The sequence below is a fragment of the Pan paniscus genome, chromosome 7 (assembly GCF_029289425.2).
Source record: "Pan paniscus chromosome 7, NHGRI_mPanPan1-v2.0_pri, whole genome shotgun sequence".
NCBI lineage: Eukaryota > Metazoa > Chordata > Mammalia > Primates > Hominidae > Pan > Pan paniscus.
In genome coordinates, this window is record NC_073256.2 from 63,283,049 (window position 1) to 63,304,270 (window position 21,222).

The 21,222-nt window shown below is 40.6% G+C and overlaps 1 protein-coding gene and 1 non-coding gene across 15 annotated transcripts in view; both read left to right on the top strand.

Moving 5' to 3' along the window:
* Positions 1-21,222, top strand: part of SPIDR (scaffold protein involved in DNA repair) — a 475,882-nt gene that overhangs the window by 386,955 nt on the left and 67,705 nt on the right. Inside the window, exon 1 of one of the 14 annotated variants that reach the window (XM_034966048.3) lies at positions 6,825-6,989. The exons of the other annotated variants lie outside the window; for them this stretch is intronic. Coding sequence (XP_034821939.1) covers positions 6,931-6,989 — 59 coding nt within the window. The 5' untranslated portion in view covers positions 6,825-6,930. Of the gene's footprint in view, positions 1-6,824; positions 6,990-21,222 lie in introns of those variants that run through there. 14 annotated transcript variants of the gene reach the window in all.
* LOC112440822 (U6 spliceosomal RNA) lies at positions 20,536-20,642 on the top strand. Its single transcript, XR_003028820.1, has one exon. It is a non-coding gene; the product is annotated as a U6 spliceosomal RNA (small nuclear RNA).

Here is a 21,222-nt window from a genome sequence, read left to right on the forward strand (position 1 = left end):
ATACAGCTTGATACAATGTTAAGCAACTGTGTAATATAATTAAGAAGACCATGCTGAAACATTTATCCATTCAACAAATATTTATTGTGTGCCTACTGTGTATCAAGCATTGTTCTAGGTGTTAGGGATACAGCAAGAAATAAGGGCCAAAATAAATAAATAAATCCATACACCATTGGAACTGCCATTATTTGGGGGAAGACTGGCCACAGACCAATAGATATAATGTAAGAAAGTAAGCCCAGGCGCAGTGGCTCACGCCTGTAATCCCAGCACTTTGGGAGGCCGAGGTGGGTGGATCCCCTGAGATCAGGAGTTCGAGACCAGCCTGGCCAACATGGTGAAAACCTATCTCTACTAAAAATACAAAAATTAGCCAGGCGTGTTGGTGCACGCCTATAATCTCAGCTACTCAGGAGGCTGAGGCAGGAGAATCGCTTGAACTCAGGCGGCAGAGGTTGCAGGAGCTGAGATTGCGCCACTGCACTCTAGCCTGGGTGACAGAGTGAGACTCCATCTCAAAAGAAAGAAAGAAAGAAAGAAATGATGGTTACAACTTCAAATAAAGCAAGATAAGGGACAGTGAAGGTGGAGGGCTGCTATTTTTACATAAGACTCAAGGAAAGTCTCACTGAGAAGTTAATACTTGAATGGAGATGGGTGAGTAAGTCATGTAAATGTGTAGGGAGAGCATCTCAGCAGGGAGATCTGGTACTTGAGGATGCAAGAAGGGATCTGTTTGGCATGTTTGTGGAATGACAAGGAGGCCAGTGTTTCTGTGCATCACATACATGAAGGTCAGAGAGGTAGAAAGGGTAGGGTTGGGACTCTGATCGTGAGGAGGTCTAGAAAGCCATGATAATAAGGCCTTTGGATTTTATTCCATGTGTGATACAAAGCCATTAGAAAATCTGGAACCCCTGTAGAAGTGATTCTAAATGACTGTGTGAGAAGCAAGAGAGTCTGAGTCCTCCATTAGGGCAAGCTGGTGGATAAAGACATGGTGCAGAACTGGAGATATCCAAGAGGTAGAAAGTTAATTCAACTTAGCACTCTGAATGATTGGATGTGGGAGGTGGAGAAAAGGGAGGGATCCAGAAGGATTCTAAGGTTTGGGCAACAAGATGAATGGTGATACCATTAAACGAGACAGAAAATTCAGGAGGGAGAACAGAGTTGGAGAGAGCTGAGATGATGGTTTTAAACATGTTGAGTTTGTTGAGGGACCTGTGAGTCACAAATACCAAAAGGGAGAAAAGTAAAATGAACCCTGTCATGTTTGATCAGAATTAGGGTAGTATAAACTCGTACTTTTCAAGATGGATGGGTGAATGAACAGAAGTCAGTGTGTGTTTGTGAGAGGGCGTATGTGTGCACACACTTCCCAGCTCTACTAAGAGGCTCTGGGACAGTGATACGTCAGTAGCAATGAGCACACCTAGTGCCAGATAGTAGCTTCTAAATACCTGAAGGGAATTGGCAAAGTGACTGATTCCAAGTTTGGATGAGATAAAATACAAGATGAGCCTTGAAATCTTGTTATGTTAGAAAGTAAGAATGTTCTCAAAGAATGATGGGGACATCAAAAAGAAAAAGGACACCGAAGCTAGCTTGAAAGAGTCCCCAACTAGCCAAATCTGGGGCAATTCATGCATCAAAATAAGGGATAGTTATAGATTATAAACCATTCAGTAAGACTCGATGAAAACAAATGAAAAATAATTTAAGAAAATGAATGAATTGGAAATTTGATAAGGAATAGGATATTAGACGGTTTCACAGTATCTCCTACACAATGTTTTTTAACTTCAAAAGGAAAAAGAGTAACTTATAGTTGAGAAGCCTGACAGACATCACCTTAAGTTTTAAAAAGTCAACGTCATCAGTATTGGGACAAATTAAAATAATTACATTATTTTAATACACAGAATGTAATTAGAAGCCAGCCCAGGATGCACACCTATAGTCCCAGCCACTCAGGACGCTGAGGTGAGAGGATCACTGGAGCCCAGGAGTTTGAGGTTGTAGTGCACAATGATCATTCCTGTGAATAGCCACTATACTCTAGCCTAGGCAGCATAGAAAGAGCCTGTCAAGAAAAAGTGGGAAGAATGCAAAAAAAAAAAAAAAAGCACACAGCATCACTTCTGTGTTTTTACCAATGATAGATCAACTGAATCTCACAATGAGAAGAAATCAGACAAACCCAAAATGAGGGTTCATGCTCTACAGAATACCTGAACTGTTTCCTTCCAAAATGTCAGGGTTATGAAAGTCAAGGAAAGGCTGAGGAACCATTCCAGACTGCAGAGTATTAAGAGACATGACAACTAAATGCAGCCCGATTCTGAACTATCTCCTTTTGCTATACAGGACATTACCAGGGCAAAGGGTGAAACATGAGTGAGTAGGAAGATTAGGTGGAGGGAAGATCAGGGTTCATGTCCTCCTCTTATGGCTGTAGAGCGGCTATATGGGAAAAAGTCCTTATTTGTAGGAAAAACACACAAAAGTATTTGGGAATGAAGGGGTATCATGTCAGGAAGTCACCCTCAAATAATTCAGGGGAAAAAAACATGATTTTTGCTGTATTTAGAACTTTTTAGTAAATTTGAGATTTAAAACTTTTTACAGGGATGGTTTAACATATACAGGTCAATAAATATGATACATCACATTAACAAAATAAAAAAACAAAAATCATATGATCATTTTAATAGATGCAGAAAAAGCATTCAATAAAATCCAGCATCCCTTTATGATAAAAACTCTCCACAAACCTGGCATAGAAGGGACATACCTCACAGTAATAAAAACCGTATATGACGAACCCACAGCCAACATCATACTGAATGGGGAAAAGCTGAAAGCATTCCCCTTGATAACTGGAACAAGACAAGGATGCCCACTGTCACCCTTCTATTCAACATAGTACTGGGAGTGCTAGCCAGAACAATCAGGCTACAGAATTAAAGGGCACCCAGATTGGAAAAGAGGAAGTCAAACTGTTACTGTCTGCCACTGATATGATTGTATACCTAGAAAACCCTAAAGACTCCTCCAAAAGACATCTAGATTTGATAAACAAATTCAGCAGAGTCTTAGAGTACAAAATCAATGTACAAAAATCAGTAGCACTGCTATACACCAACAATGACCAAGCTGGGAATCAAATCAAGAACCCAGTCTTTCTTAACAATAGCTGCAAAAATTAGAATAAAATACTTAGGAATATACTTAACCAAGGAGGTGAAAGATAAAGAGAACCGCAAAACACTGCTGGAAATGATCATAGATGACAGAAACAAATGTAAACACGTCTCATCTCATGGATTGGAAGAATGACCATCATGAAAATGGTCGTGCTGCCCAAAGCAACCTACAGATTTAATGCAATTCCTATCAAAATACCAACATCATTTTTCACAGAATTAGAAAAAACAGTCCTAAAATTCATAGGCACCAAAAAAGAGCCTGAATAGCCAAAGCAATAGTAAGCAAAAAGAATAAATCTGGAGGTGTCACGTTTCCTGACTTCAAATTATACTATAAGGCTATAGTTACCAAAACAGCATGGTGCTGATATAAAAGTAGATACACAGACCACTGGAAAAGAATAGCCCAAGAAATAAGGCCAAATACTTACAGTTAATAGGTCTTCAACAAAGCATATAAAAACATAGATTAGGGGAAGGACACCCTATTTAATCAATGGTGATGGGAAAACTGAAAAGCCACATGGAGAGGAATGAAACTGGATCCTCATCTCTCACCTTATACAAAATAAACTCAAGATGGATCAAAGACTTAAATCTAAGACCTGAAACCATAAAAATTCTAGAAGATAACCCAGGAAAAACTCTTCTGGACATCCCCTAAGCAAAAAATGCATGGCTAAGAACCCAAAAGCAATTACAACAAAGACAAAAATAAATAAATGGGACCTAATTAAGAAGCTTCTGCACAGCAACAGAAATAATCATCAAACAGACAACTCACAGAATGAGAGAAAATATTTGTAAACTATGCATCTGACAAAGGACTAATATCTAGAATCTACAAAGAACTCAAGCAAATCAGCAAGGAAAAAAGAGAAAGACAAGTAATCCCATCAAAAAGTAGGCAAATGACATGAATAGATATTTCTCAAAAGATGACTTACAAATGGCCAACAAACATGAAAAAATGCTCAACATCACTAATTATCAGGGAAATCCAAATTAAAACCGCAGTGAGATAGCACCTTACCCACTCAAGAATGGACATTATTTTGAAAGTTAAGAAACAATAGATACTGGAACGGACGTGGTGAAAGGGGAACGCTTATACAGTACTGGTGGGAATGTAAATTAGTACAGGTCTATGGAAAACAGTATGGAGATTCCTTAAAGAGCTAAAAGTAGATCTGCCATTTGATTCAACATTTCCACTGCTGGGTATCTACCCAAAGGAAAGTAAATCATTATATAAAAAAAGACACCTATACACATATATTTATTGCAGCACAATTCACAATTACAAAGATAGGGAACCAACCTAAGTGACCATCCATCACACAATGAGTAGATAAAGAAAAATCACTATACACACCATGGAATACTTCTCAGCCATAAAAAAAAGAACAAAATAATGGCTTTTGCAGCAGCTTGGATGGAGCTGGAGGCCATTATTCTAAATGAAGTAACTCAGGAATGGAAAACCAAATACTGTATGTTCTAACTTACAAATGGGAGCTAAGCTGCCAGCACACAGAGGCATACAAAGTGATATAATGGACTACAGAGACTTAGATGGGGGAGAGTGGGAGAGGGTGAAGAATAAAAGACTACATATTGGGTACACTGTACACTACTCGGGTGATGGGTGCACTAAAAGCTCAAAATCTCAGACTTCAACACTATACAATTCATCTGTGTAACCAAAAATCGCTTGTACCCCCAAAAGCTATTGAAATTTTTAAAAAATAAATAAGGGTCAGAAATTAAATAAAAAGTTTTTTAAATGATCAGAAAAGTGAGTAGGAGGCAATCAAATGGAAATGTGAGGCCCACACTTTCTCAAAGGTTGGCAGGAAGGTTGGCAGGAAAGAGAGAGTGACATACGCTCCCAGCAGAGACTGCACTGAGCATTTGGATCCAATGTGCAGAGAGGGAAGAGATACACCTAGGCTAGGTGGTGAGCACTGCAAAGCAAAGTCCTAGAGGCCGTGTTTTGCTGGGCACCCAGGTCCAGTGGAAAGAGCAGGCTGGGCAGGCAGCAAGAGGATGTCAGCTGGGCACGGCAGGCAGTTCCAAGGTGGGCGGGCTGGAAACAAAACTAATTCCTACCTGGGAACCTTCCTTCTCTCTGAGAAATAGAGTTGTCTTCTAAAAGTGGCCATTGTCTGCTGTCTTAAGTACAGTAAACTGAATATGGTTCGTCTTCAAATTTGAAATTACTTCACTGAAAAATGTATCAAAACAATTTAATATTTCTCAGTGATATTGTTTCTAAAACAGGTTTTCTTAGGATTGCAGAATTTACAAAATTACCATTGATATTTGAAAAAGAAGAAAGCCTTGTATGTATGCATTTGCCAAGGCAGTTTGATTTTTTATTTGGTAGGGTCAGAGCAGGTAGAACATGTATGCATACTTCACAAAAAACAGGTGATTTATAAGCCATTGCATTAGACAGGACTGGTTTCCAAGCCAGTCAGTCAGCTTAGAATGTGAAACCCTGATTCAGAAGCAAATCACCTAAGGATGATTCAACACTGTGTTTCCTGTTGTGCTAGTAGGCCCACTACAGTAGCGGTTTACCCCCACCTCACCCAGTTCATTAGACTCTAATCTAGTCCCATACTGGAACTACAGAGCCTGAAGACTATATAAGCAACTGTCTTCTCATTCTCCTTAGACTGTCCATGACTGATGCCACTCACCAGGCACAGGAGGGATGCTAATCCATTCCATGGAATGGAGCCTCAGGGTTTACAGGCTTTATTCCCTCCAAGAACCCTGCCTCTGAAAGCCTGTGTGACTCTTGTGTGGGCCAACATGTCCTTTGATGGCTCAGGGGAAGCTGTAGGACACTAACTTACCCATGGCACCACCAAAACTTGCATCCCCAGGCCTGTGTCTTGTTCCTTACTCTATACCCAGTTACAAATCCTTGGCCTCTCGGGTTTCAGTGATGAATAGGCATGGGAAAGTAGGAATACCAAATGGCCTCTCATTTGGTAGTCGGTTGGGGAATGCATGAGAGAAAATAAGACCACAGCGTGCCCAGGGATGCTGAGCTGATGGCACATTTTGAGCAATAAACTTTCTTAGTGTAGATCCCTCCTTCCTCGCTCTCTCTTTTCCTTCATTGTTCTTGTCCTAATTTACAACTTCACTAAGTTCTTCCTTTCCCACTTGTATACTTTGTAGCAATATATGTTTTGGTTTGTGAACTACCTCACATTGTCCCCAAGGGCAGGAACTATGTCTTATGTCCCTTTTCCCCAGGAGGGCTGAATAAATGCCTGTTGATTAACTCAACGTGGTGTAACAAACATATATTATCTATAATGCATAAGTCTCTGAGCTAAGGGCTCTGACATGTACATACGGAATAAGAAATAAGATTCCTGCCTTCAAGAAGCTTCCAGGAGAGAGAAAAGAGCTCCTCAAGTTATTATAATACATAGTAAATGTGATGAGAACTAAAAGACAAAAAAAAAACACAAACCACTTTTAATGCAAAGGAAAAAAAGGAAAAAGAATTGTTTACACTATGGGAATAAGAGAAGTCTTCATATAAGACATGGAGTTTCAGTTTGACTTTGAAAAATGATACTTAGATGAGTGGGAGTGGCAAGGACTATCAGATTCCATGAGGGGAACAGGCGGGAGCCAAGACAGATAGGGGCGTGGTAGCAGCATCTTGATCTTCTTAGGCCCCACCATGTGTGTACCAAGAGGCATGCAGGAGCCATTGGGATACTCCCAAAGTTCTCCGGCCAGGTGAGTGACATGATTAACTCTATTCGATAAGAAGGAGCACTGTAGCAGCAACCTGCAGGAGGGGTTAGAAGAAAGGAAAGAACAGGGGTTAAGAGACAGGTTGGGAAGCACCTGCCTAATCCATGTAGGTGGCAGGAAGGGCCACAAGCAAGACAAGACCATGACAATGGGGATGAGGAGGAGAATATTAAAAAGGTGATGCGGAGGGAAAATAGACAGGTTACAGCAACTGGATGTGAAAGGAAATAGAGTACTCCCAGGTTTTGAGACTCAGTGACTGGGAGAACAGTGGGGCATTCTTCAAGAGGGATCTCTGCATAATGATGGTAAAGTAACAGATCTAGAGAAAGAGAGATACTGGCCAGTTACATTAGCTCTGTATTTATTGGCCTAAATAAATGCAGCAGTGATTTTATTCTGTGTACCCTACGAAATATAGATGCACTCATATAACTCTTTGCCAATGATAAACTAAAACTCTGGTTGATCCTCTTGAGAAAGTTTAGACTCTTTTCTTTCTTAAAGACCTACACTCATATAAGACATTATCTTTTAATACGACTGGCATGATATATATGTTCTTTTTTTATATATACTTTTAAGTTTTAGGGTACATGTGCACAATGTGCAGGTTTGTTACATATGTATACACGTGCCATGTTGGTGTGCTGCACCCAGTAACTCGTCATTTAACATTAGGTATATCTCCTAATGCTATCCCTCCCCCCTCCTCCCACCCCACAACAGGCCCCGGTGTGTCATGTTCCCCTTCCTGTGTCCACGTGTTCTCATTGTTCAATTCCTACCTATGAGTGAGAACATGCGGTGTTTGGTTTTCTGTCCCTGTGATAGTTTGCTGAGAATGATGGTTTCCAGCTTCATCCATGTCCCTACAAAGGACATAAACTCATCCTTTTTTATGGCTGCATGGTGTTCCATGGTGTATATGTGCCACATTTTCTTAATCCAGTCTATTATTGTTGGACATTTGGGTTGGTTCCAGGTCTTTGCTATTGTGAATGGTGCCACAATAAACATACATGTGCATGTGTCTTTATAGCAGCATGATTTATAATCCTTTGGGTATATACCCAGTAATGGGATGGCTGGGTCAAATGGTATCTCTAGTTCTAGATCCCTGAGGAATCGCCACACTGACTTCCACAATGGTTGAACTAGTCCACAGTCCCACCAACAGTAAAACTGTTCCTGTTTCTCCACATCCTCTCCAGCACCTGTTGTTTCCTGACTTTTTAATGATTGCCATTCTAACTAGTGTGAGATGGTATCTCATTGTGGTTTTGATTTGCATTTCTCTGATGGCCAGTGATGATGAGCATTTTTTCATGTGTCTTTTGGCTGCATAAATGTCTTCTTTTGAGAAATGTCTGTTCATATCCTTCGCCCACTTTTTGATGGGGTTGTTTGTTTTTTTCTTGTAAATTTGTTGGAGTTCATTGTAGATTCTGGATATTAGCCCTTTGTCAGATGAGTAGATTGCAAAAATTTTCTCCCATTCTGTAGGTTGCCTGTTCACTGTGATGGTAGTTTCTTTTGCTGTGCAGAAGCTCTTTAGTTTAATTAGATCGCATTTGTCAATTTTGGCTTTTGTTGCCATTGCTTTTGGTGTTTTAGACATGAAGTCCTTGCCCATGCCTATGTCCTGAATGGTATTGCCTAGGTTTTCTTCTAGGGTTTTTATGGTTTTGGGTCTAACATTTAAGTCTTTAAAGATATATATGTTCTTAAAAAGGCATAATGCCTTACATTTATGGTCCATTGATTTTTGACATGGGTGTCAGGCAATTCAATGGAGAAAGAAGAGTCATTCCAATCAATGGTTTTGGAATGACTAGGCATCCACATATAAAAGAATTAAGGTGGACCCCTGCCTCATACCATACACAAAAATTACTGCAAAATGAATCACAGATCTAATGTTAGAACTAAATTTCTCAGAAGATAATGTAGGACTGTATCTTCCTAACCGTACATATTAGGCAATGGTTTCTTAGATGTGACACCAAAATCATAAACAACAAAAGAAAAAATACATAAATGAGACTTCATCGAAATTAAAAACTTTAACGTCTCAAAAAACAAATTTGCAAATCACTAGTCTGATAGGGGACTTGTATCCAGAATATGTAAAGAACACTTACTACTCAACAATAAAAAGATACCCAAATAAAAGATGGTTAAAAAATTCAAATAGACATTTATTCAAAGATAATGCAAATGGACAGTAAGCACATGATGATCAACATTATTAGATACTAGGGAAATGCAAATAAAAACCACAGTGAGATACCACTTCACAGTCACTAGGATGGCAATAATAAAAAGAAGGACAATACCAAGTATGGATAAATTCAGGATGTGGAGAAGTTGGAATCTTGGCACACTACTAGTGAGAATGCAAAATGTTGCAGCCATTTTGAGAAACAGTCTGGCAGTTCCCCAAAAAGTTAAACATGGAATTACCATATAACCCAGAATTTTCACTCCTAGGTATATACTCTTGAGAATTGAAAACGTATATCCATGTAACTTCTACAGAGTCACTCCATGGCAACATTACTCACAATGCAAAAATGTCAAAACAACTGCAATATCTGTCAGCTGATAGAAGATAAATAAATGTGATATATCCATGTAATGGAATATTATTCAGCAACAAAAAGGAATGAAACACTGATCCATGCTATAACATGAGTGAACCTAGAAAACATCATGCTAAGTGAAAAGAAGCTAGACATAGAAGGCCACATATCATATGAGTCCATTTATGTGAAATAACTAGAACAGGCAAATCCATAGAGGCAGAAATCCAATCAATTGTTGCCAGAGACTCAGGGGAGGGGAGAATAGGAGTAATTGATGGATGGAGGTTTCCTTTTGGGATGATAAAAATATCCTGGAATTAGATAGTGCTGATGGTTGCAGAACATTGTGAATGTACTTAATGCCACTGTGGTACACTTTAAAAGGATTAAAATGGTAAATTTTATGTTATGTGTATTTTGCTACAATATAAACAGGTCCATTCTATGGCATGTGAATTACACCTCAGTAAAGCTGTTATAAAAATAAAAGGCATAATAGCTTGTTTTACTTACCAGGGAATTGTGCTGAGGAAAAAAAAAATCCAATCCCAAAAATTGTATACTGGATGATTCAATTTTTATAACATTTTTGAAATGGCAAAAATTTTAGAAGAGAGGACAGATGAATGTTTTTCTGATGTTAGTCATGAGGGTTGGGAGATGGAAGGAGGTGGGTTATTAAAGGGCAGCCTGAGGGACCCTTATGGTGATGGAACTGTTCAGTATTTTGACTGTGGTAGAAGGTACAGGATCCTACACAGGTGATAAAACTGTATCAAACTAAATATGTGACACACATACAAGTTAAAGAGTGGCAGGTTTTATCAATGTCAATATCCTAGTTGTGGTATTGTACTATTGTTTACTAGTACATATAGTTTATACTGTTGGGGTAACTGGGTAAAGTGTACAGGGGTTCTCTCTGTGGTATTTCTTAGGACTGCATGTGACTCTACAATTAACTCAATAAAAATTTCAATTAATAAAAAGGCAGGCTTGAAGCAATGGCTCTTGCCTCCAATCCCAGCACTTTGGGAAGCCAAGGCAGGAAGATCCCTTGAGCCCATGAGTTCCAGACCAGCCTGAGCAATATAGCGAGACCCCATTTCTACAAAAAATTTAAAAATTTAGCTGGACACGGTAGCACAGGCCTTAGTCCCAGCCGTTTGGGAGACTGCAGTGGAATGATCACTTGAGCCCAGGAGGTTGAGGCTGCACTGAGCCGTGATCATGCCACTGCACACCAGCCTGGGCAACAGATTGAGACCCTGTCTCAAAAAAAGAAAAAGAAAAAGAAAAAAAAGGCAAAAGAGGTATCTTTGAAAACTTGTTCCATGGGCAAATGTCTATCAAATTATACGATGTCTTGGCCAGGTGCCGTGGCTTACACCTGTAATCCCAGCACTTTGGGAGGCCGAGGTGGGCGGATCACCTGAGGTCGGAAGTTTGAGACCAGCCTGACCAACATGGAGAAACCCTGTCTCTACTAAAAATGCAAAATCAGCTGGGCATAGTGGCACATGCTTGTAGTCCCAGCTACTCGGGAGGCTGAGGTAGGAGAATCGCTTGAACCCAGGAGGCAGAGGTTGCAGTGAGCCGAGATTGCGCCATTGCACTCCAGCCTGGGCAACAAGAGAGAAACTCTGTCTCAAAAAAAAAAAATAGTTCGATATTCACCGGCAATAAACAAATCAAAGTCCAGACTGGCACCAGTTGTGTCAGAGGTTTTATGTGTCTTCCTTAAAGACCAAGCTTGCAGCAGGGTTTTGTTACTGTTGTTGTTGTTGTTGTTGTTGTTGTTGTTAATCTCAGCAGCACAATGTTTTTCTACAATAAAGATGGTGTGTGAGTATGGAAAAGGCCTTTCTCGGCCAGACTTGGTGGCTCACGCCTGTAATCCCAGCACTTTGGGAGGTCGAGGCCAGTGGATCACCTGAGGTCAGGAGTTCGAGACCAGCCTGGCCAACGTAGTGAAACCCCATCTCTACTAAAAATACAAAAAATGAGCACGGCGTGGTGGCAGGCACCTGTAATCCCAGCTACTCAGGAGGCTAAGGCAGGAGAATCGCTTGGACCGGCGAGGTGGAGATTGCAGTGAGCCAAGATAGCGCAATTGCATTCCAGCCTGATCAACAAGAGCAAAACTCCATCTCAAAAAAAAAAAAAAAAAAAGAAAAGACCCTTCTCAGCGCGGCACAGTGGCTCACACTTACAGTCCCAGCACATTGGGAGGCTGAGGCTGGTGGATCACTTGAGTCCAGGAGTTTGAGACCAGCCTGGGCAACATGGCCTAGCCCCGTCTCTACCAAAAATACAAAAATTAGCTGGGCGAGGCGGTGAGTGCGCCTGTGGTCCCAGCTACTCTGGAGGCTGAGGTGGGAGGACCAGTTGAGCCCAGGAGTTGAGGCTGCAGGGAGCCGAGATGACAGCACGGTACTCCAGCCTGGGAGACGGAGGGTGGCCTTGTCTCAGAAGGGGAAAAAGGCTGAGGTTTTTTTTCCTCTTCTTTTGGTTGTTACTTTTAGCAAAGTAAGATTGTTATTCCTTTCGGTTCATTGATATTTAAAAGTTTACATGTCACATTTTTATTTCAGCAAAGAGAAAATATGATTTTTAAATGAATAAAAAACATTTCTGTGCAGTAGAAGTCGTGCTAACATCTCATGTTAAAAAGATAAACAACAGGATTAACTGTTTACTTTGGGAGCGCAGAGGCTGGTTGTTTTTGAGAAGAAGAACACAATGTCCTGCTGTCTCTGGTTTCCCGGTCGGCCCTCCTCCCAGGCGGCTACAGGAGTGGGCGAGGCCCCCGCCCCCAATGCGTCCCCGCCCCCACCCCGCCCCGCCCTCGCTCTGGCCCTTCTCGCCCCCGCCTTTTCTCAGCGGCTCCCTTGCGCTCAGGTTCCAGCCCTCTTCTGTCCCCATGCTCCCTTTTTTTCTCTCTCTCTTCTTATCACTTCATCCTCTGATTCCTTGGTTTTTTTCCTTGGGTTGAAGCTTCGTAAGAGATTATAAAGTGGAGGGCAGGTCTTTGTTGATCTTTAGAGGCTGCTTAAGTTGACAGTGACCTAGAATGAAACAGCCGGGCCTGACTCCGATTCCGGGAATTCTTGGTGGACTGCTAAGAACTGCTCCCATAACTCACGTAAACATCCCACATAGCCACTTAATCTGCCCTCTCAGCACATGCGTGCGCAGGCACACACGTTTGCTGTGCTCTCGCTGTCCTTCATTCGTGTAGCTATGAAACTGAGCCAGTGAATGAAAGAAAGGGAAAACACGTAGCTTTGGAAAGGAGGAAGGGACAGTTAAAACTTTTTTAAAAGAGAAATTAAATTGTACTCCCACAACTTCCCCTACAAAATTAAGAGTTTTATTTTTTTATTCCTTGTGATTTGTTCTGTTGCCTTTACAGATAAACAAGACGTATTTTTACAGTTTTTGAAATATTCTTTAATTGGCATAATGGACATTAAGTTGGTAAGAAAAGGAAAAAAAATTCTTAAAGACAAATATTCACTTCATAATGGACTTTTATACTTCCAACGTGAACAGGGAACCTCTTATCTGTATTATTTTATGTTGCTGGGAATGCACTGTGGAATGTGGTTTCATCTGGCACCAGTTTTAATCGGCTCTTCCAACATGGTCCAGGCCTCACCCTCATGGCTCAGAAATGCACAGAATCAAAGTCCTGCGGAATGGCAGCTGATGGCTGAAACAGGTGATTCTGCTGCTACCCTGTTCCCCTGGAACCACTTTCTGACTGCTGCCTTGTTTTCCCAGTTGAGAGGGGTGAAGTGTGGGTGGCTAGGGGCAGGGACCCGCTGTAGACATGGTATTCTAATGGTTATGTATTGCTTTACCCACAATGGAGCTTTACCTTACAAAGCAAAACAGCCGTAGCTGAATGATGAGGTCACCGTCATAAGGCCGCATCTATGTGAAATGGTATGCCCTGTGCCACTCTCAAGCACCTTCCTGTGAGCCCCTTCCCATGAGATTAGGCCTTTTATAAAAATGCAGACACCTGGCTTCAGGACTTAGGAGAGCCGGCCCTTAATGAGAGGGAATCCTATTTTCTTGTCAGTTAACTACATGTGTAACAATGCGCATTTGTCTGGTAGGTGAAGGAAACCAAGATTTTGAGCACAGAAGAGATGCAGGCACTTAACTGGGTGTGAAACAAATTCACATAATCTGGATTGTGCAGGTACCCAAACTCCTAGTGTCCGTGTCCATTCGTATCATGTGGTGCCTGCTCCCCTGCACCACCGTCTTATAGTCATGAAAGTGGGGGTTATTGGGGTGTGTCTGTGGGAGAAGCATTGATCTTAAACATTAAATAAGTGGAATTCACTTGGCGGACTCTTATTCCAAGAAGTTTTGAATGGCTCTCTGGCTGATGGAATCAGTGCAGTTGTGAGACTCTCATTCTAAACACACATGTCCTACTTCTCTGTGAGATATTTTATCATGGCTGTTCTAAGCACTTATCTAAGTTAATCACTCCTATAGATAGCAGCATCCCCTCACACCAGGTATAAGGGACCCACCAACCATGCTCAGTGCTGTATAGGGCAGAGAAGTCGCCTGCAGCCCAGGCCTTAGCTCAAGATCGCTAGCAGCGGAGAGTGTGGTGTACTGGATGCATACCTTTGCCTTGGCAGTGGGTATTCTATGGCAGGACAGCAAAGGAATGTACTCAACTGCTTCCCAAAGTGGAAGCTCCGTTTTATGAACATTAATCACATAACTTTAAGATGTCAGATCTCTTGAGCCCGCTGTGGCCTGGCTAGCCACTGGTTCCCAATATTTCAGAGCTTACTAAGGATCGTGCTGGTGTCTGCTGGTTGTCTTGCAGAGCACAACCACACACCGTGAGCTTGGGTGCTGGTGCCTGAGCTGCAGCTGCAGTTGCAGCCTTCTCTATAGATACACAAAGATTTAACGTTCCTTAAACAAAAATAACTGAAAGGACTACTAGAGAATATCCACTTGTCTTATAAAAGGACTCTCAGCCCAGAGAGCTTCTGTTCCTTGTCGATAGTGGCAGAGCTGGGATCCCAATGCTCCTGCCCTGCTGGTTTGAGTCACATTCTCCATAGAGCAGTTTGCCCTTCCCAGTTCTGTGTTAGTCAGCCCCGTTCTCACTTGCATCCTGCCTCGAGTCACTTGAGCAGCCTCTGGGTTCTTCCACAGCTCCTTGTTCTCTGAAATGAGGCCCATCCTATGCCTGATGCCGAGGCTGCTCTTCACTCTCCACACCTACTCACCTCCTCCGAACCTCAGGCCAGTGCAGGCGCTCTGTGCCGCATCCCTTACTCACAACTGTGCTCTCCAGTCTCTGCCTTGAAATGTTTCTCGAATGCCTTCTCACATGCTGACAGAAGCCAAAGAGGCAAAGAGGGTGGCAGCATCTGAGGACTGGGACCAGGCGTGGAGGGGAGGGCACCAGGATGGACTCACAAGCCCATGCCTCATCCTGAGGCAGCCACTGTGGGTGTTGACCTAGTGCTACCAGGGTTGCAAGTTTCTCAAGATAACTAGAAAGTTGAATTTTATGTAAAGTCTTCCAGTTCTTAATTTTAGTTACTAGTTTCTGAAAACTTTTAACACTATATAAACAAAAGAAAACATACTAGCCAGTGAGCACTACTTTGCACCTTCACTCCTTCCTCTCAGGCATTTGTCATTGATTAGGGCAGTGGACTCCCACTGGGCCTAAGGAGACTGTCTAAAAGTTCTCTCTTCAAGCAAACTCCCCACAAAACCCTTTCCCTCACCAATGCCATTATTCCCTTCCTTCCAAGAGAAAATAATTTTTATCAAATTTTTAATTTTTCATAAATATGTTTAATTTTAAATTAAGAATAATGCAATAAATAGTCTTTCCTCTTATCCCTGCTTTCTCCTATTGCTATGGTCTGAATGTTTGCGTCTCCCCCAAAATTCATATGTTGAAATCTTTACCTGCAAGGTATTAGGGGGTGGGGCCTTTAGGATTAACATCCTTATAAAAGAGGCCCAAGAGAGTCATTGACCCTTCCGCTATAGGAGGTTGCTTTGAAAAGACAGCTGTCTGTGAGGCAGCAGGCCCTCACCAGATGCCAAACCTGCTGGTGCCTTGATCTGGGACTTCCCAGCCTCCAGAACTGTGAGCAATACATTTCTATTGTTTATGACCCACCCAGTCTGTGGTATTTTTGTTACAGCAGCTCAAATGGACTAAGACACCTGTCTTGTCTTTCTTATTATCTTCTAGCCTCCTTCCAGTTTCTCAGCCATGGAAAACCTCTTTCCCGTCCTAGGGTTTCATACATGCTATGCTCTCTATTTTCAGTGTTCTCTCAGCCTTTGCATAACTGGTTGCTTCTCTCTCTTTAGGCTCAGCCTAAAGGTCACCTTCCTTTAAGAAGCCTTCCCTGATGAGCCTGACTAGACCATCCCACCACCCCAGTGCTATCTCTCACAGCACTCTTTATTTCCTTCCTATCACTCACACAGTCTGTAGTTGCACATTTGTGTGTGATTGGTCTCTCTTGCCAAGAAACACAGAGGGCAGGGACTGTTTGCCCACTACCCTGTACCTAGCACCTCACAGAGGGCCTATCCAGGAGGCAGTCCTGCTGTATTTAGCACATGAACGGATGGATCATTGATTTACTAGAAACCCTAAGAAGGCCAAGGCACTATTTTGGAGCACAATGACAAACCCCCAAGTGCTTTTGTTATTAAGGATCTTGTGACACTTACTTCATGGCTCTGCAGCCCTTCATGCCTCACTGCATGTGTTGCACTTCCATTATCTGGCTTGGCAATTTTGTACTTGGCTCATTTCTTGTGTTCAAGCAAATCAAGATGTCTCAAGAAATAACAGCTCACACTTCTCTACGAATTCAGAATGGATAGTTTCCAAATACTCTCAAGACTTATAAATAAGGGCTAAAGAGCCATTTTGTTTTCTCACATGACACATGCTAATCATCTAGAGAATCTTTATTTCCAATGGAAATAAATCAAAGAAACAGAAGACCAACTTTCAGAATAGCAGAATGAGGACACAGTGGATTCTCTCTCCAACAAACATTTAGCTGGAGAAAATTATGAAAGACAAGCATTTAAAATCTCTAGAAATTGTCCTAAGGGCATACAGCAAATGGAGAAACATTCTATGAATGGAATCAAAAGTAACTACTAAATCTAAGTGAGAACGGCAAGTGTGTGGCCTGTGAGCCACGACCCACTCCCCCACCATCCAAACTCATTTTCTAGAGACTAACCTGGGGCTCTACTCCAGGGGGTCCAGTCAAGAAGATGGTCCCCTCTTCCCCCAGCCCCCAGTGTAGGGTACATTTCACCCTTCATGGCCAGCCTCCAGCATCTCTCATCACCCAGCAAATGAGTCAGGCCAAGAATACGGACCTGACTGTCCCACTCCAGCTCACCCATAGGTTGGAGGCTTCATGCTAGAGAGGCAAGCCCGGAAGACTAGTGGGGGTAGGTGGGAAGCAGGCAATAGAAACTGCATTTGGAGAGGTCCAGATGTTTGATTTAGCCAACAAACGATTTCAAACCAGCCATTATAACTATATTCAAAGAACTAAAGGAAACCATGTCTAAAGAATTAAAGGAACATATGTTATCAAACAGAGTGTCAATAAAAAGATACAAACTATGAAAAGAACCAAATAGAAATTCTGTTGTTGAAAAGAACAACCACCAAAGTGAAAAATTCACCAGAAGGGCTCAATAGTAGGTTTGAGACAGCACAACAAAGAATTCGTGGACTTGAAATTAAGATAATGAGGCTGCGCATGGCAGCTCACACCTGTAATCCAAGCATTTTGGGAGGCCAAGGCTAGTGGATCACTTCAGCTCAGGAGTTCGGGACCAGCCTGGGCAACATGGAAAACCCCATCTCTACAAAAAACAAAAAAAAAAATTAGCCAGGTGTGGTGGACTTGGGAGGCTGCAGTGGAAGCATCACTTGAGCCTGGGAGGTCGAGGCTGCAGTGAGCCAAGATTGTGCCACTGCACTCCAGCCTGGGTGCAGAGTGAGACCCTGTCTCAAAAAAAAACAAGAAATTAAGATTATGCAATCTGAAAGGGAGAAAAGAATGGAGGAAATGAAAGAGAACCTCATAAAAATGTTGGACATGATTAAGTGCACCAAAATATGTGTAATGAGAGTGCGAGAGAGAATGATGCCGAAAATATTTGAAGAAATAATGGCTGAGCACTTACCAAATTTGATGCAAAATTTTAATAAGTTAAAATTTGTAACATATTACATACACCCAGACACCTCAAAGTCAAAATGTGGAAAACCAGAGATAAAGAGAAAATCTTGAAAACAACAAAGGAAACATGACTCATCATATATTAATACAAGGGAGCCCCAGTGACAGTCTAGCTGACTTCTCATCAGAAACAATGGAGGCCAGAAGGCACTGGGATATATCTTCAAAATGCTGAAAGAAACAAATTACTTACACCATACTTTCTTTCTGGCCTTTAATCCCTGAGGTTAGGTCAGTAGGATTGAACACTAATTGTTTTATTTTAGCTCACCTTTTCATTTTTATAGAAACCAAAGACCACTGTCGTTCATCTTCATTTTGAAGTATTCTAGCTTTTTACTCGTTTGGACTAGACCTAATTATTAGCTACAGAACCCTAATTCTTATATAAAATTTCCTTCAGTCACAGAACCATGAGAAATTAGTTTGTACTATATAAATATCTTATAGCCACTACAAATTAAATAAATAATGTCATACATATCTGTGGAAATGTCAAGACTAGTTGTCTTAAAATAGGCGATACATTCTTCTGCATATCACCTGCTAAATACTGCTTATACACAAGGTGAGGACCTAAAATCATGTCTTTCTGCATCAGGTGACCACTCAGGGATTCCCTGGCATTCTTGGGTGTAAAATATCATATTATCAAGGAGATTGAACACAGTAGTAATTATGTATGGTTTTGATATGTTAAAATACATTTCAGAGAAAATATTGCTAACATTTTGTTGATAGTGCTAATTTTTGAGAAACACCTATTAATACTCTGTGAATATTAGTGTTGGATAAAACATAAATTTTTTGCATTTTTTTATAGAACGTAATTTGGAAAAGCTTTAAATTGAAGGCTATTTCAAATAACCTCTTATTTATTTATGCCGTGGTTTCCCTAGTCACTTTAAAAATTCATCACTTTTTAATTACTGTGTTTGAAAGGTTGATTAACCAATTTTTAAGTATTCATAGTTTTTGGTTCTTCCAGTTCTGTAGGCCTTTAAACTGTGCTGTCCAATAGGGTGGCTACTAGCCACATGTGATTATTTATATTTAAACTAATTAAAATTATATAAAATTAAAAATGTAGTTCCTCAGTCACATCAGCCACATCTCAAGTGCTCAGTAGCCACATATGGCTAGTGGCTACCACATTAGTCAACATAGACATAGAACATTTATTCCATCCTTGCAGAGAGTTCTCTTAGAACACAGTGCTTTAGACTGATGATTTATTCCTTATTGCTGACTACAGTGGTATATAAATCAATTTCACCTGCACTTGAATTCTGATGGAGGTTTAGCTCTGGAAATTAGGCTGGTATTTCCCCACTTTTATAAATTTAAAGAGATATTTATATCAAATATGCTTATATATCATTTCATTTTATTGTTAGTTTGCTTATTTAATGTTGTATGGTTTTTGGGCAAGATAGTAAACCTTTCTGATCTACAGTCTTCTGTGTGCTAAATAGGGATAATAATAGCCTAGCTCCTAAGGGCCTTTTGAGGAGAAGAATGCAAATAGAACAGGATCTGGCACTAACTGACTGCTGTCAAGATGATGAACCTCTAACCCACATACACTATGAAAAAAATTAATGTTTGTATTTTAAGCTTCAAATTTGTGGGAGTAATATGTATAGCAACATACAATGAATGCAGTAAGAGTTAATAACAAAAACATATATTTTAAAATCCCTATAAAATTTGAAAAATACTTCCTGTTGGATCAAAAAAGAAATAATGACAATTTAAAAATATCTACAACTGATAATAAAAATACTAAATATTAAAATTTATGTGATGTCATTAACTTGATATTTAGAATAAATTTTAGTCAAATTAGCTCAACTTTAAAAAGAAGAAAGGGGCCAGGTGCAGTGGTTCACGCCTGTAATCCCAGCACTTTGGGAGGCCAAGGCAGGCAGATGACCTGAGGTCAGGAGTTCAAGACCAGCATGGCCAACATGGTGAAACCCCATCTCTATTAAAACTACAAAAATTAGCCGGGTGTGGTGGTGCACGCCTGTAGTCCCAGCTACTTGGGAGGCTGAGGCACAAGAATCGCTTGAACCTGGGAGGCAGAGGTTGCAGTGACCTGAGATCATGCCATTGCACTCCAGCCTGGGCAACAGAGGGAGACTCGGTCTCAAATAAATAAATAAAAATAAACAAAAAGAAGAAAGGACTGGACACAGTGGCTCATGTTGATAATACCAGCATTTTGAGAGTCCAAGGCAGAAGGATCGCAAGAGGCCAAAGTTTGAGACCAGCCCAGGCAGCATAGCAAGACCTCGTCTCTTCAAAAGGAAAAAAAAAAAAAAAAAAAGCCAGGCACGGTGGCATGTGCCTGTAGTCCTAGCTACTCAGGAGGCTGAAGTAGGATAGCTTGAGAGAAAGGCTGCAAACTAATGAGCTAAGCCTCCAACATAAGAAATAGGAAAGGCATAATAGAGTAAGTCCAAAGAAAATGGAAAAAAAGATTATAAATGTGAGTAGAAATTAATGACATAAACAGTGACTAAACAAAAGCAAGAAATAATAATCCTGTGGTAAAACTGATAAAGAGAAGATAAATGATAGTAAAAAGGAAAATTAGGGATATCAGTCCCATCAGGAATTGGAAACATATATGTGCTCACTTTGGCAGCACGTATACTGTAATTGGAAAGCTACAGAGAAGATTAGCATGGCCCCTGGGCAAGGAAGACATGCAAATTCATGAAGCATTACATATTTTTTAGTAATATTAATAAAACTTGAAAAAAAAATGTAAGAATACTGTAGCATCTTCATGCTATTAAGTTTGAAAATAGACAAGATGGAAAAATCCCTAGAAAAATATATTACCAAAATATCTTAAGAAAAAAATTAAAATGTTCAAATAGTCCAATTATCATTAGAGATGTTGAGCTGGTAGTTTAGAATCTTCTCAGGAAAGAAAACACTAAAGCTAAATGATTTTATTACCTAATTATTTCTAACTGTCAAAACACAGATTATTTGAGTCTTATACTTAGAATTTTTATCTAAAATTTTCAAAAGAAAAGGTAATCAACTTGTTCTGTGAAGCTGATATAAATGATCTTGATGCCAAATGTAGTATGAAAAATAAAATTAAAGACCAATATCATTAATGGACCTAGAGACAAAATTTCTAAATAAGACATAGCAAATAGGATCTTGGCTTTACATCAAAAGTGAAAAACTACTTTAATACTCAGAATTTGAAATTGTCATTTGCCACATTAACGTGTTAAAGGGGGAAGCAATTATTTAAATTAATACAGATAAAGCATTTGATAAGATCCAACATCCATT